This window comes from Coregonus lavaretus (genome assembly GCF_964263955.1).
Source record: "Coregonus lavaretus genome assembly, chromosome: 17".
NCBI classification, from domain to species: domain Eukaryota; kingdom Metazoa; phylum Chordata; class Actinopteri; order Salmoniformes; family Salmonidae; genus Coregonus; species Coregonus lavaretus.
This window is the reverse complement of record NC_140004.1, coordinates 48,072,024-48,086,727: the sequence shown is the minus strand read 5'-3', so window position 1 is coordinate 48,086,727 and position 14,704 is coordinate 48,072,024. Positions and strand designations below refer to the sequence as shown.

The following is a 14,704-nucleotide window of genomic DNA, read 5'->3' as shown; positions in this document are numbered from 1 at the left end:
AGGGGGACCTTGCGGGCGCTGCATGATTTCAGTCCTTCACAGCGTAGTGTGTTACCAATTGTTTTCTTGGTGACTATGGTCCCAGCTGCCTTGAGATCATTACAAGATCCTCCCGTGTAGTTCTGGGCTGATTCCTCACCGTTCTCATGATCATTGCAACTCCACGAGGTGAGATCTTGCATGGAGCCCCAGGCCGAGGGAGATTGACAGTTATTTTGTGTTTCTTCCATTTGCGAATAATCGCACCAACTGTTGTCACCTTCTCACCAAGCTGCTTGGCGATGGTCTTGTAGCCCATTCCAGCCTTGTATAGGTCTACAATCTTGTCCCTGACATCCTTGGACAGCTCTTTGGTCTTGGCCATGGTGGAGAGTTTGGAATCTGATTGATTGATTGCTTCTGTGGACAGGTGTCTTTTACACAGGTAACAAACTGAGATTAGGAGCACTCCCTTTAAGAGTGTGCTCCTAATCTCAGCTCGTTACCTGTATAAAAGACACCTGGGAGCCAGAAATCTTTCTGATTGAGAGGGGGTCAAATACTTACTTCCCTCATTAAAATGCAAATCGATTTATAACATTTTTGACATGCGTTTTTCTGGATTTTGTTGTTGTTATTCTGTCTCTCACTGTTCAAATAAACCTACCATTAAAATTATAGACTGATATTTCTTTGTCAGTGGGCAAACTTACAAAATCAGCAGGGGATCAAATACTTTTTTCCCTTCACTGTAGCCTCCCTACTGTTATTTTATTTTACTGCTCTTTAGTTATTTGCTTTTATTTTTTACTTAACACTTTTTTATTTTATTTTTTCTTTAGAAAACTGCATTGTTGATTAAGGGCTTGTAAGTCAGCATTCCACTGTATTGTCTACACGTTGTATTCGGCGCATGTGGCAATAAAAAATGTGATTTGATTTGAAACAGATGAAAAATAAGAGTTTGTGCAAATTGTAAAACTATAATAAAAAATTTAAAAAATACTGGAAAAAGTAACTTGAATTTATTAAAACACAAATTAAAAAAAACAAATGCATCATTAGAAAGCCAACATTATTTGATGATATCATACTAAGTCAAAGACAACATTTTGTATAATTCACGACTCAGAAAAGAAAAAGAAAATGTCCAAGAGAAGAGAATGCCAGGGGGTGAGGGATAGGGCCAGGGGGGGTGAGGGGTAGGGCCAGGGGGGGTGAGGGGTAGGGCCAGGGGGGGTGAGGGGTAGGGCCAGGGGGGGTGAGGGGTAGGGCCAGGGGGGGTGAGGGGTAGGGCCAGGGGGGGTGGGGGGTAGGGCCAGGGGGGGTGAGGGGGTAGGGCCAGGGGGGGTGGGGGGTAGGGCCAGGGGGGGTGAGGGGGTAGGGCCAGGGGGGGTAGTGCCAGGGGGGGTGGGGGGTAGGGCCAGGGGGGGTAGGGCCAGGGGGGGTGGGGGGTAGGGCCAGGGGGGGTGAGGGGGTAGGGCCAGGGGGGGTAGTGCCAGGGGGGGTGGGGGGTAGGGCCAGGGGGGGTAGGGCCAGGGGGGGTGGGGGGTGAGGGGTAGGGCCAGGGGGGGTGGGGCCAGGGGGATAATTTTATCAGGGTATTTGGGGGCTGCATCAAAAATGGCAGCCTATTTCCAAAAGTAGTGCACTATATAGGGAATAGGGTGCCATTTGGGATCCAGTCAGAGTGTCCATGAGCTAGTCCAAGGGGATGTGTGTGTGTCCACGGAGCTACCAGGAGCTGAAGTCTCCAAAGCCAGTCTTTCCTTTGGCCTTCTTGGCTCCGCTGGTCACTCCACTGGTAGACGGTCCACTGTCCTCTACTGCTGGACGCTTCCTACACACACAACACAGGATGGGGTTAATGGCGTGTGCGTGTGCGTGCGTGCGTGTGTGTGTGTGTGTGTGTGCGTTGCCTCACGTGGTTGTGGTGCTGGTAGCAGGGTTGATGTATTTTCCTATTCCAGCCTTGAAGGTCTTGGGGGCCTGATCTGCTTTAGTCTTCTTCTGAGACCCACTGGTCTGAGCTCTCTCCTCCTCCTGCTTCTCTACCTCCCTGTGGCGCTCCGCTGCAATCTACACACACCCCAACAATCTCAGTGCTCATCAGAAACTCAGCTCTCTTGATTGTATGTTGTGTTTAAACATGTCAGGAGCATAAAGCAGCTAACTGACAACATCTTACTGGATCATAGACCAAACAAACACACCAACCTGGGCATCTGCCTCTTCATAAGGGTCCACGAACACAGTGGCACTCAGCAGCTTGATCTCAGACTGGAGATTGAGACAGAAAAAGAGAAGAGAGAAGAGAGAAGAGAGTGAGTATAGTTTAAGCCCCTGATGGGTTAGTGGGAGCTGGAGGCTTCAGTCAGTTCTAGCTGAGTTCTGGGAGTCTGTTTCTACTAAAGTGAGTCATCAGGTAACAGGTATGAACAGGGGATCACTACTGCTAACAGACAGGAAGGAGAAGAAGGGTAACAGGTATGAACAGGGGATCACAACAGCTAACAGACAGGAAGGAGAGGAAGGGTAACAGGTATGAACAGGGGATCACTACTGCTAACAGACAGGAAGGAGAGGAAGGGTAACGGGTATGAACAGGGGATCACTACTGCTAACAGACAGGAAGGGTAACAGGTATGAACAGGGGATCACTACTGCTAACAGACAGGAAGGAGAGGAAGGGTAACAGGTATGAACAGGGGATCACTACTGCTAACAGACAGGAAGGGTAACAGGTATGAACAGGGGATCACTACTGCTAACAGACAGGAAGGAGAGGAAGGGTAACAGGTATGAACAGGGGATCACTACTGCTAACAGACAGGAAGGGTAACAGGTATGAACAGGGGATCACTACTGCTAACAGACAGGAAGGAGAGGAAGGGTAACAGGTATGAACAGGGGATCACTACTGCTAACAGACAGGAAGGAGAGGAAGGGTAACGGGTATGAACAGGGGATCACTACTGCTAACAGACAGGAAGGGTAACAGGTATGAACAGGGGATCACTACTGCTAACAGACAGGAAGGGTAACAGGTATGAACAGGGGATCACTACTGCTAACAGACAGGAAGGGTAACAGGTATGAACAGGGGATCACTACTGCTAACAGACAGGAAGGAGAGGAAGGAGCTAAAACAAGGGATCTTTCTCTGTTGTACTTCTCTGCTCCATCCAGTGGGTGTGTCAGGGTTTCCGTTAGCCCGTAATAGCTGGCTTTTGGACCATAAAAAAAAAGATAGAAAAGCCGATAAATAAAATTGGCGCTGGCCCATTGTCCGAGAGAAGGTGTTTTCCCGTTAATTACATTATGGAACGAACATTCTCGTTGGGCCTACTGCTTGCGGTGCTTGTAATGTGTAGAAATAAATAGTTAATCAACGTTTTAAGCTAAACGTTCTGATCTGTGGCATCAGACTCATTGCTTTTTAAATTTGTATTTTTTAATGTCGCCTAGGCCTACTGGTTGTATGAATCTGGGATCTATCATCTCACAACTGTCTGTTTGGAATAGGCTATTTCTTTCTCAACAAGCTGACCAATAGAATAGGTCAACTTTTCTACTCCGGCAGATAGTAGATTGACACAGGCTAGTGATTTGGCTGTTAGGTACTGGTCCTGTTGGCTGAGGAAGAGTAAACGTGGACAGTTATTTTAACATCTTCAAAGTGCACATCAGAATAGGGTAAGAAGGACCACGTCATTGCGTCCTCCACTTGCATGTTCTGTTAATTTGAATGACCATATTGTAAATGTGATTTCTGTCTTTCTGAGCACCATGGGGTGGACGCCCTAATCAGGTCACGCACCCAATGCATATGGTGTTACGCACTCCTCTCGGAAGATGCATATGGGTCCGGTTAATTAAATGTAAAATGCTGCTGGTCAAATGTCCGGCGCCGACAGTCTCCTAACGGAAACCCTGGTGTGTGTGTGTGTGTGTGTGTGTGTGTGTGTGTACCCTGGGTTTATCTGTTTTAGGATCAGCCTCTATGTTCTCCATGGCTGTCAGAGCCTCGAAGCCTCCTACCACCCTGGGAAGAAACAAGGCAACACGTCTTCAAAACTACCACACACACACACACACACACACACACACAGAAAGCTTCCTTTCTATACAACATTAAACAGGTCAACATTAAACAGGTCAACATTAAACAGGTCAACATTCAGAAGGCCCTGACGACTGTGTGATCACGCTCTCCGTAGCCGATGTGAGTAAGACCTTTAAAACAGGTCAACATTCCCAAGGCCACAGGGCCAGACGGATTACCAGGACGTGTACTCAGAGCATCTGACCAGCTGGCAAGTGTCTTCACTGACATTTTCAACCTCCATCTGACCCAGTCTGAAATATCTACATGTTTCAAGCAGACCACCATGGTCCCTGTGCCCAACAATGCCAAGGTAACCTGTCAAAATGACTATCGCCCCATAGCACTCACATATGTAGCCATGAAATGCTTTGAAAGGCTGGTCATGGCTCACATCAGCACCATCATCCCAGACACCCTGGACCCACTCCAATTTGCATACCACCCCAACAGATCCACAGATGACGCAATCTCTATTGCACTCCACACTGCCCTTTCCCACCTGGACAAGAGGAACACCTACGTGAGAATGCTGTTAATTGACTACAGCTCAGCGTTCAACACCATAGTGCCCTCAAAGCTCATCACTAAGCTAAGGACCCTGGGACTGAACACCTCCCTCTGCAACTGGATCCTGGACTTCCTGACGGGCCGCCCCCAGGTGGAAAGGGTAGGCAACAACACATCTGCCACGCTGATCCTCAACACGGGGCCCCTCAGGGATGCGTGCTTAGTCCCCTCCTGTACTCCCTGTTCACCCACGACTGCATGGCCAGGCACGACTCCAACACCATCATTAAGTTTGCTGATGACACAACGGTGGTAGGCCTGATCACCAATGACAATGAGACAGCCTATAGGGAGCTCGTCAGAGACCTGGCAGTGTGGTACCAGGGAAACAACCTCCTCTCCCTCAACGTGAGCAAGACAAAGGAGCTGATCGTGAACTACATGAAAGTAAAGTTCCTGTGTCCACATCACTACACATACACATGCTAACACACACGTACACATGGATTTTGTATTGTATATCCACTACCGGTCAAAAGTTTAAGAAAACACCTACTCATTCAAGGGTTTTTCTTGATTTGTACTATTTTCTACATTGTAGAATAATAGTGAAGACATCAAAACTATGAAATAACACATATGGAATCATGTAGTAACCAAAAAAAAGTGTTAAATAAATCAAAATATATTTGAGATTCTTCAAAGTAGCCACCCTTTGCCTTGACAGCTTTGCACACTCTTGCCATTCTCTCAACCAGCTTCATGAGGTAGTCACATGGAATGGAAAATAGTACAAATACAGAAAAACCCTTGAATGAGTAGGTGTTCTAAAACTTTTGACCGGTAGTGTGTGTGGTGGTAGAGTAGTGGCCTGAGGGAACAATGTGTTGTGAAAAGCGTTATGAAATGTATTGTCATATACTGAACTAAAATATAAAACGCAACAATTTTCAAAGATTTACAGTTGATATAAGGAAATCAGTGAATTGAAATTAATGAGGCCGTAATCTATGGATTTCACATGACTGGGAATACAGATATGCATCTGTTGGTCACAGATACCATAAAAAAAAAAAAAAAGTAGGGGCGTGGATCAGAAAACCAGTCAGTATCTGGTGTCACCATTTGCCTCATGCAGCGTGACACATCTCCTTCACATAGAGTTGATCAGGCTGTTGATTGTGGCCTGTGGAATGTTGTCCCACTCCTCTTCAATGGCTGTGTGAAGTTGCTGGATATTTACATTTAAGTCATTTAGCAGACACTTTTAAAACGACGTTCGAGGCGGCTTATGGTAGGAGAAATTAACATTAACTGTGTTGTGACAAAACTGCACATTTAGCACACTTTTATCCAAAACCACTTACAGTCATGCGTGCATACATTTTTGTGTATGGGTGGTCCCGGGGATCGAACCCACTACCTTGGCGTTACAAGCGCCGTGCTCTACCAGCTGAGCTACAGAGCTACAGAGCTATTGTCCCCAGCACAAGGTGCACCTGTGTAATGATCATGCTGTTTAATCAGCTTCTTGATATGCCACACCTGTCAGGTGGATGGATTATCTTGGCAAATGAGAAATGCTCACTAACAGGGATGCAAAAGAAAAGTTGAACAAAAATTGAGAAATATCGGACCACCACTTTACATGTTGCGTTTATATTTTTGTTCATTGTAATATTTTTGTTGTTGTATACAACTCCCTTAAATGTTAAATGGACCCCAGGAAGAGTATCTGCTGCCGTGGCAGGAACTAATGGGGATCCATAATAAACCCCAGGAAGAGTAGCTGCTGCCTTGGCAGGAACTAATGGGGATCCATAATAAACCCCAGGAAGAGTAGCTGCTGCCTTGGCAGGAACTAATGGGGATCCATAATAAACCCCAGGAAGAGTAGCTGCTGCCTTGGCAGGAACTAACGGGGATCCATAATAAACCCCAGGAAGAGTAGCTGCTGCCTTGGCAGGAACTAACAGGGATCCATAATAAACCCCAGGAAGAGTAGCTGCTGCCTTAGCAGGAACTAACGGGGATCCATAATAAACCCCAGGAAGAGTAGCTGCTGCCTTGGCAGGAACTAACAGGGATCCATAATAAACCCCAGGAAGAGTAGCTGCTGCCTTGGCAGGAACTAACGGGGATCCATAATAAACCCCAGGAAGAGTAGCTGCTGCCTTGGCAGGAACTAACAGGGATCCATAATAAACCCCAGGAAGAGTAGCTGCTGCCTTGGCAGGAACTAATGGGGATCCATAATAAACCCCAGGAAGAGTAGCTGCTGCCTTGGCAGGAACTAACGGGGATCCATAATAAACCCCAGGAAGAGTAGCTGCTGCCTTGGCAGGAACTAACGGGGATCCATAATAAACCCCAGGAAGAGTAGCTGCTGCCTTGGCAGGAACTAACGGGGATCCATAATAAACCCCATGAAGAGTAGCTGCTGCCTTGGCAGGAACTAATGGGGATCCATAATAAACCCTAGCCCAATGCCTCTTACCCCCCAGGATATTTGGCATGGGTCCTCAGATTCTCAAAAAGTTATCCAGCTGCATCACTAAGAGCATCCTGACTGGTTGCATCACCGCCTGGTATGGCAGTAGCTAGCGGGTAGCTACTGGTAACTTTTAGCAACTGTGGTTAGTTGTTTCCAATGTTATTTCACGCTTAAGAGTACCTGTAGTTGAGCCAGCTAGCTACCTACCATTCAGCTGTTTTTCTAACCTCATTATCCGAGGCATTAACGTTAGGTGGTTGGTAGCTGCTTGGCATCCGACTGTAAGGCGCTACAGAAGGTAGTGCGTACGGCCCAGTACATCACGTACGGCAAGCGGTACCGATGCACCAAGTCTGGAACCAACAGGACCCTGAACAGCTTCTACCCCCAAGCCATAAGACTGCTAAATAGTTTGTTAAATGGTTAACCAAACCAGAGCATGAGATAACCAGTCAGTCAGATAACCAGAGCATGAGATGGAGGGAGGGAGAGAGAGAGAGAAGGGCAGAGAGAAGGGACCATTGCACAATGCCAAGCGTCGGCTGGAGTGGTGTAAAGCTCACCGCCATTGGACTCTGGAGCACTGGAAACGCGTTCTCTGGAGTGATGAAACACGCTTCACCATCTGGCAGTCCGACCGACAAATCTGGGTTTGGCGGATGCCAGGAGAAAGCTACCTGCCCCAATGCATATTGCCAACTGTAAAGTTTGGTGGAGGAGGAATAATGGTCTGGGGCTGTTTTTCATGGTTCGGGCTAGGCCCCTTAGTTCCAGTGAAGGGAAATCTTAATGCTATAGCATAATATTACATTCTAGACGATTCTGTCCTTCCAACTTTGTGGCAACAGTTTGGGGAAGGCCCTTTCCTGTTTCAGCATGACAATGCCCCCGTGCACAAAGCGAGGTCCATACAGAAATGCTTGGTCGAGATCAGTGTGGAAGAACTTGACTGGCCTGCACAGAACCCTGACCTAAACCCCATCGAACACATTTGGGATGAATTGGAACGCCGACTGCGAGCCAGGCCTAATCGCCCAACATCAGTGACCAACCTCACTAATGCTCTTGTGGCTGAATGGAAGCAAGTCCCCGCAGCAATGTTTCCAACATCTAGTGGAAAGCCTTCCCAGAAGAGTGGAGGCTGTTATAGCAGCAAAGGGGGGGACCAACTCCATATTAATGCCCAGGATTTTGAAATGAGATGTTCAACGAGCAGGTGTCCACATACTTTTGGTCATGTAGTGTACCAACTAACCCCTGAATTCCCCAACACTGGACCAAGTCTCACAGCTGACTGGCTAAAGTACACAACTCACAGACATGCCATTTCATCACATATTCAACCAATACAACGTCTAAAGTAAATGTCTGTGTGTATCTTACCTTCCAAACACAGTGTGTTTCCTGTCCAGGTAGGGACACGAGCGGAAGGTGATGAAGCTGGGAGAGGAAACAGCAGACTCACATTAAAGTATAGTTCTATTCAGGAGTTGTACACGGTCATGTCATCTCAGCAGAACGTCCTATCTATCCCTAATCATATCAGGTCAATGCCTCGTCGGCTCCAGAGGGTCAAAGGGATGGGTCATCTTTAATGGAGGAATATTCAGATTCCCTATTCAACTCCACCAAGCTGCTGAGTGACATTACAACTCCTAGTTAGAATCACAGAGAGAGAGAGAGAGAGAGAGAGAGGGGGAGATGTTAGGGGGACAGAGGGGGGAGGTTAGGGGGAGAGAAGGAGGAGGTAGGAGGGGAAGTTAGGGGGGAGGTAGGAGGGGAGGTTAGGGGGAGGTTAGGGGGAGAGAGGGGGAGGTTAGGGGGACAGAGGGGGGAGGTTAGGGAGAGAGAGGAGGAGGTAGGAGGGGAGGTTAGGGGGAGAGAGGGAGGAGTGAAGGGAGACAGAGGGGGAGGTTATATTAAAGGGGGAGAGAGGGGGAGGTTAGGGAGAGAGAGGGAGGAGGTAGGAGGGGAGGTTAGGGGGAGAGAGGGAGGAGTTTAGGGGGAGAGAAGGGAGACAGAGGGGGAGGTTAGAGTGGTGGTTAGGGAGACAGAGGGGGGAGGTTATATTAAAGGGGGAGAGGGAGTAATGGAGTTAAGAGGGAGCATAAGACAATAGTATCACTTCCTCCTGAAGTGTACACTCGTTCACTAGTTCCAACACATTTAAAAGCATTAGATTGGTGGAAGCATGGGCTGGTGGTAGTTTCCACCATATTTCTGATACCAGTCATTTCCTTTCAAATCAGGGAAGGGAAGTGAACAAGTGCACACTTCAGAAGGAAGGAGGGATAATTGGGACATGAGACAGTGTCTACTCACAACTGGGACTTGTTGGTGTTGGGTCCTGAGTTGGCCATACTGAGAACCCCTCGCCCCGTGTGGGATAGGTTGGGACGAAACTCATCTTTGAAGGGCTTACCCCAGAAAGACTCTCCTCCTGAAGAGAGAGAGACAGGGAGAAAGGGAGAGAGCGAGAGAGAGGCAGACAGAGGGAGAGGGGGGGGCAGACAGAGAGAGAGAGGGGGGGCATACAGAGAGAGAGAGAGGGGCAGACAGAGAGAGGGGCAGACAGAGAGAGAGAGAGGGGCAGACAGAGAGAGAGAGAGGGGCAGACAGAGAGAGAGAGAGGGGCAGACAGAGAGAGAGAGGGGGGCAGACAGAGAGAGAGAGGGGCAGACAGAGAGAGAGAGGGGGGCAGACAGAGAGAGAGAGAGGGGGGCAGACAGAGAGAGAGAGGGGGGCAGACAGAGAGAGAGAGGGGGGCAGACAGAGAGAGAGAGGGGGGCATACAGAGAGAGAGGGGGGCAGACAGAGAGAGAGAGGGGCAGACAGAGAGAGAGAGGGGGGCAGACAGAGAGAGAGAGGGGGGGGCATACAGAGAGAGAGAGGGGGGCAGACAGAGAGAAAGAGGGGGGCAGACAGAGAGAGGGGGGGGCAGACAGAGAGAGAGGGAGGGGCAGACAGAGGGAGAGAGGGGGGCAGACAGAGAGAGAGAGAGGGGCAGACAGAGAGAGAGAGGGGCAGACAGAGAGAGAGAGGGGCAGACAGAGAGAGAGAGGGGGGCAGACAGAGAGAGAGAGAGAGGGGCAGACAGAGAGAGAGAGAGGGGGGCAGACAGAGAGAGAGAGGGGCAGACAGAGAGAGAGAGAGGGGGGCAGACAGAGAGAGAGAGGGGCAGACATATAGAAATGTGAGTTATGGATCTGTGATTCTCATTGAAAGCAGGTCTAAGAAGCGGCAGATCTGTTTCTATGCTTCCTGTTCTTAAGTTACATTTTTGAGTCTTTTACTTTCAGTTTTGTACACCAGCTTCAAACAGCTGAAAATATAATATGTTTGGTTATGAAATGATACACTATATATACACAGAAGTATGTGGACACCCCTTCAAATTAGTGGATTTGGCCATTTTAACCACACCCGTTGCTGACAGGTGTATAAAATCGAGCAAACTGCCATGCAATCTCCATAGACAAACACTGGCCTTACTGAAGAGCTCAGTGACTTTCAATGTGGCACAGTCATAGGATGCCACCTTTCCAACAAGTCAGTTCATCAAATTTCTGCCATGCTAGAGCTGCCTGGTCAACTTTAAGTGCTGTTATTATGAAGTTGAAATGTCTAGGAGCAACAACGGCTCAGCCGCGAAGTGGTAGGCCACACAAGCTCACAGAACGGGACCGCCGAGTGCTGAAGCATGTAACGTGTAAGCATTATTGAAAAACGGACGTGCAGGAAAGCGAGCGGGCTCCGTTCGCTAGTCGAGTGCTGACTTTATTCTCCTGACCATGTGATAATGGGACATTCTAAATCTAAAACTAATTTGACATATTAGTAAAGATTAAATTGAGAATAGTCTGATGGTTGAAAATATGACCACTTGATGAGAGAACAGCGTGTGCAGCCTGAGGAAATGAACAGATTCTTTTTTTGCGACTTTCTCAAATCCTCAATAGGCTGTAGACGCATCATGCAGCCCAGATACAGTATGTTTGGATTTCTAGACGCATCATGCAGCCCATATACAGTATGTTTGGATTTCTAGACGCATCATGCAGCCCATATACAGTATGTTTGGATTTCTAGACGCATCATGCAGCCCAGATACAGTATGTTTGGATTTCTAGACGCATCATGCAGCCCATATACAGTATGTTTGGATTTCTAGACGCATCATGCAGCCCAGATACAGTATGTTTGGATTTCTAGACGCATCATGCAGCCCAGATACAGTATGTTTGGATTTCTAGACGCATCATGCAGCCCATATACAGTATGTTTGGATTTCTAGACGCATCATGCAGCCCATATACAGTATGTTTGGATTTCTAGACGCATCATGCAGCCCAGATACAGTATGTTTGGATTTCTAGACGCATCATGCAGCCCATATACAGTATGTTTGGATTTCTAGACGCATCATGCAGCCCAGATACAGTATGTTTGGATTTCTAGACGCATCATGCAGCCCATATACAGTATGTTTGGATTTCTAGACGCATCATGCAGCCCAGATACAGTATGTTTGGATTTCTAGACGCATCATGCAGCCCATATACAGTATGTTTGGATTTCTAGACGCATCATGCAGCCCATATACAGTATGTTTGGATTTCTAGACGCATCATGCAGCCCAGATACAGTATGTTTGGATTTCTAGACGCATCATGCAGCCCATATACAGTATGTTTGGATTTCTAGACGCATCATGCAGCCCAGATACAGTATGTTTGGATTTCTAGACGCATCATGCAGCCCAGATACAGTATGTTTGGATTTCTAGACGCATCATGCAGCCCATATACAGTATGTTTGGATTTCTAGACGCATCATGCAGCCCATATACAGTATGTTTGGATTTCTAGACGCATCATGCAGCCCAGATACAGTATGTTTGGATTTCTAGACGCATCATGCAGCCCATATACAGTATGTTTGGATTTCTAGACGCATCATGCAGCCCAGATACAGTATGTTTGGATTTCTAGACGCATCATGCAGCCCATATACAGTATGTTTGGATTTCTAGACGCATCATGCAGCCCAGATACAGTATGTTTGGATTTCTAGACGCATCATGCAGCCCATATACAGTATGTTTGGATTTCTAGACGCATCATGCAGCCCAGATACAGTATGTTTGGATTTCTAGACGCATCATGCAGCCCATTTACAGTATGTTTGGATTTCTAGATGCATCATGCAGCCCAGATACAGTATGTTTGGATTTCTAGACGCATCATGCAGCCCATATACAGTATGTTTGGATTTCTAGACGCATCATGCAGCCCAGATACAGTATGTTTGGATTTCTAGACGCATCATGCAGCCCCTTTACAGTATGTTTGGATTTCTAGACGCATCATGCAGCCCATATACAGTATGTTTGGATTTCTAGACGCATCATGCAGCCCATTTACAGTATGTTTGGATTTCTAGACGCATCATGCAGCCCATATGCAGTATGTTTGGATTTCTAAGCCATTCTAAGGTTTGTACCATTTTAGAGTTGCCAAATACCTCTAAATCTCTGGTATAGGACCTGTTTCAAATGATCACCTTTACACTCAACATAGCCACTTCATATGCACACGCTCCAGAATGGGAAAAATATCCTTTATACTGTATTTTATTTAGCTAAGTTAGATTATAGTAATCTTACTATAAAATCACATAAAATAAAATAATTGTGCGGGATATATAAGCATTTCTTATCAGCTAAATGAACAAGCCTGGAGCATAGCCAGATAACATACAGTAGGCCAACTCATATTCTGTTCTTTTGAAATACATTTTCTTCATATCATTAATGTTTCTTTAGACCTGACAAATAACATTATACATCACAGTAGTCAATGGGTTTTACTCTCCACTACATCACAGTAGTCAATGGGTTTTACTCTCCACTACATCACAGTAGTCAGTGTTTTACTCTCCACTACATCACAGTAGTCAGTGTTTTACTCTCCACTACATCACAGTAGTCAATGTGTTTTACTCTCCACTACATCACAGTAGTCAAGGGGTTTTACTCTCCACTACATCACAGTAGTCAATGTGTTTTACTCTCCACTACATCACAGTAGTCAAGGGGTTTTACTCTCCACTACATCACAGTAGTCAGTGTTTTACTCTCCACTACATCACAGTAGTTAATGGGTTTTACTCTCCACTACATCACAGTAGTCAATGTGTTTTACTCTCCACTACATCACAGTAGTCAGTGTTTTACTCTCCACTACATCACAGTAGTCAGTGTTTTATTCTCCACTACATCACAGTAGTCAATGGGTTTTACTCTCCACTACATCACAGTAGTCAGTGTGTTTTACTCTCCACTACATCACAGTAGTCAGTGTTTTACTCTCCACTACATCACAGTAGTCAATGGGTTTTACTCTCCACTACATCACAGTAGTCAGTGTTTTACTCTCCACTACATCACAGTAGTCAGTGTTTTACTCTCCACTACATCACAGTAGTCAATGGGTTTTACTCTCCACTACATCACAGTAGTCAATGGGTTTTACTCTCCACTACATCACAGTAGTCAGTGTTTTACTCTCCACTACATCACAGTAGTCAGTGTTTTACTCTCCACTACATCACAGTAGTCAGTGTTTTACTCTCCACTACATCACAGTAGTCAGTGTTTTACTCTCCACTACATCACAGTAGTCAGTGTTTTACTCTCCACTACATCACAGTAGTCAGTGTTTTACTCTCCACTACATCACAGTAGTCAATGGGTTTTACTCTCCACTACATCACAGTAGTCAATGTGTTTTACTCTCCACTACATCACAGTAGTCAAGGGGTTTTACTCTCCACTACATCACAGTAGTCAGTGTTTTACTCTCCACTACATCACAGTAGTTAATGGGTTTTACTCTCCACTACATCACAGTAGTCAATGTGTTTTACTCTCCACTACATCACAGTAGTCAAGGGGTTTTACTCTCCACTACATCACAGTAGTCAGTGTTTTACTCTCCACTACATCACAGTAGTTAATGGGTTTTACTCTCCACTACATCACAGTAGTCAGTGTTTTACTCTCCACTACATCACAGTAGTCAATGGGTTTTACTCTCCACTACATCACAGTAGTCAATGTGTTTTACTCTCCACTACATCACAGTAGTCAGTGTTTTACTCTCCACTACATCACAGTAGTCAGTGTTTTACTCTCCACTACATCACAGTAGTCAATGGGTTTTACTCTCCACTACATCACAGTAGTCAGTGTGTTTTACTCTCCACTACATCACAGTAGTCAGTGTTTTACTCTCCACTACATCACAGTAGTCAATGGGTTTTACTCTCCACTACATCACAGTAGTCAGTGTTTTACTCTCCACTACATCACAGTAGTCAGTGTTTTACTCTCCACTACATCACAGTAGTCAATGGGTTTTACTCTCCACTACATCACAGTAGTCAGTGTTTTACTCTCCACTACATCACTGTAGTCAGTGTTTTACTCTCCACTACATCACAGTAGTCAGTGTTTTACTCTCCACTACATCACAGTAGTCAGTGTTTTACTCTCCACTACATCACAGTAGTCAGTGTTTTACTCTCCACTACATCACAGTAGTCAGTGTTTTACT

At 46.2% G+C, this 14,704-nt stretch overlaps 1 protein-coding gene across 1 annotated transcript in view; it reads right to left on the bottom strand.

Moving 5' to 3' along the window:
- Positions 1-1,575: 1,575 nt before the first annotated feature.
- ppil2 (peptidylprolyl isomerase (cyclophilin)-like 2) overlaps positions 1,576-14,704 on the bottom strand; it is a 36,582-nt gene continuing 23,453 nt past the window's right edge. Inside the window, exons 15-20 of the mRNA XM_084180788.1 lie at positions 9,411-9,528; positions 8,472-8,528; positions 3,952-4,024; positions 2,197-2,259; positions 1,904-2,058; positions 1,576-1,819 (exon numbers count right to left, since the gene is read on the bottom strand). Coding sequence (XP_084036914.1) covers positions 1,714-1,819; positions 1,904-2,058; positions 2,197-2,259; positions 3,952-4,024; positions 8,472-8,528; positions 9,411-9,528 — 572 coding nt within the window. The 3' untranslated portion in view covers positions 1,576-1,713. The remainder of the gene's footprint in view (positions 1,820-1,903; positions 2,059-2,196; positions 2,260-3,951; positions 4,025-8,471; positions 8,529-9,410; positions 9,529-14,704) is intronic.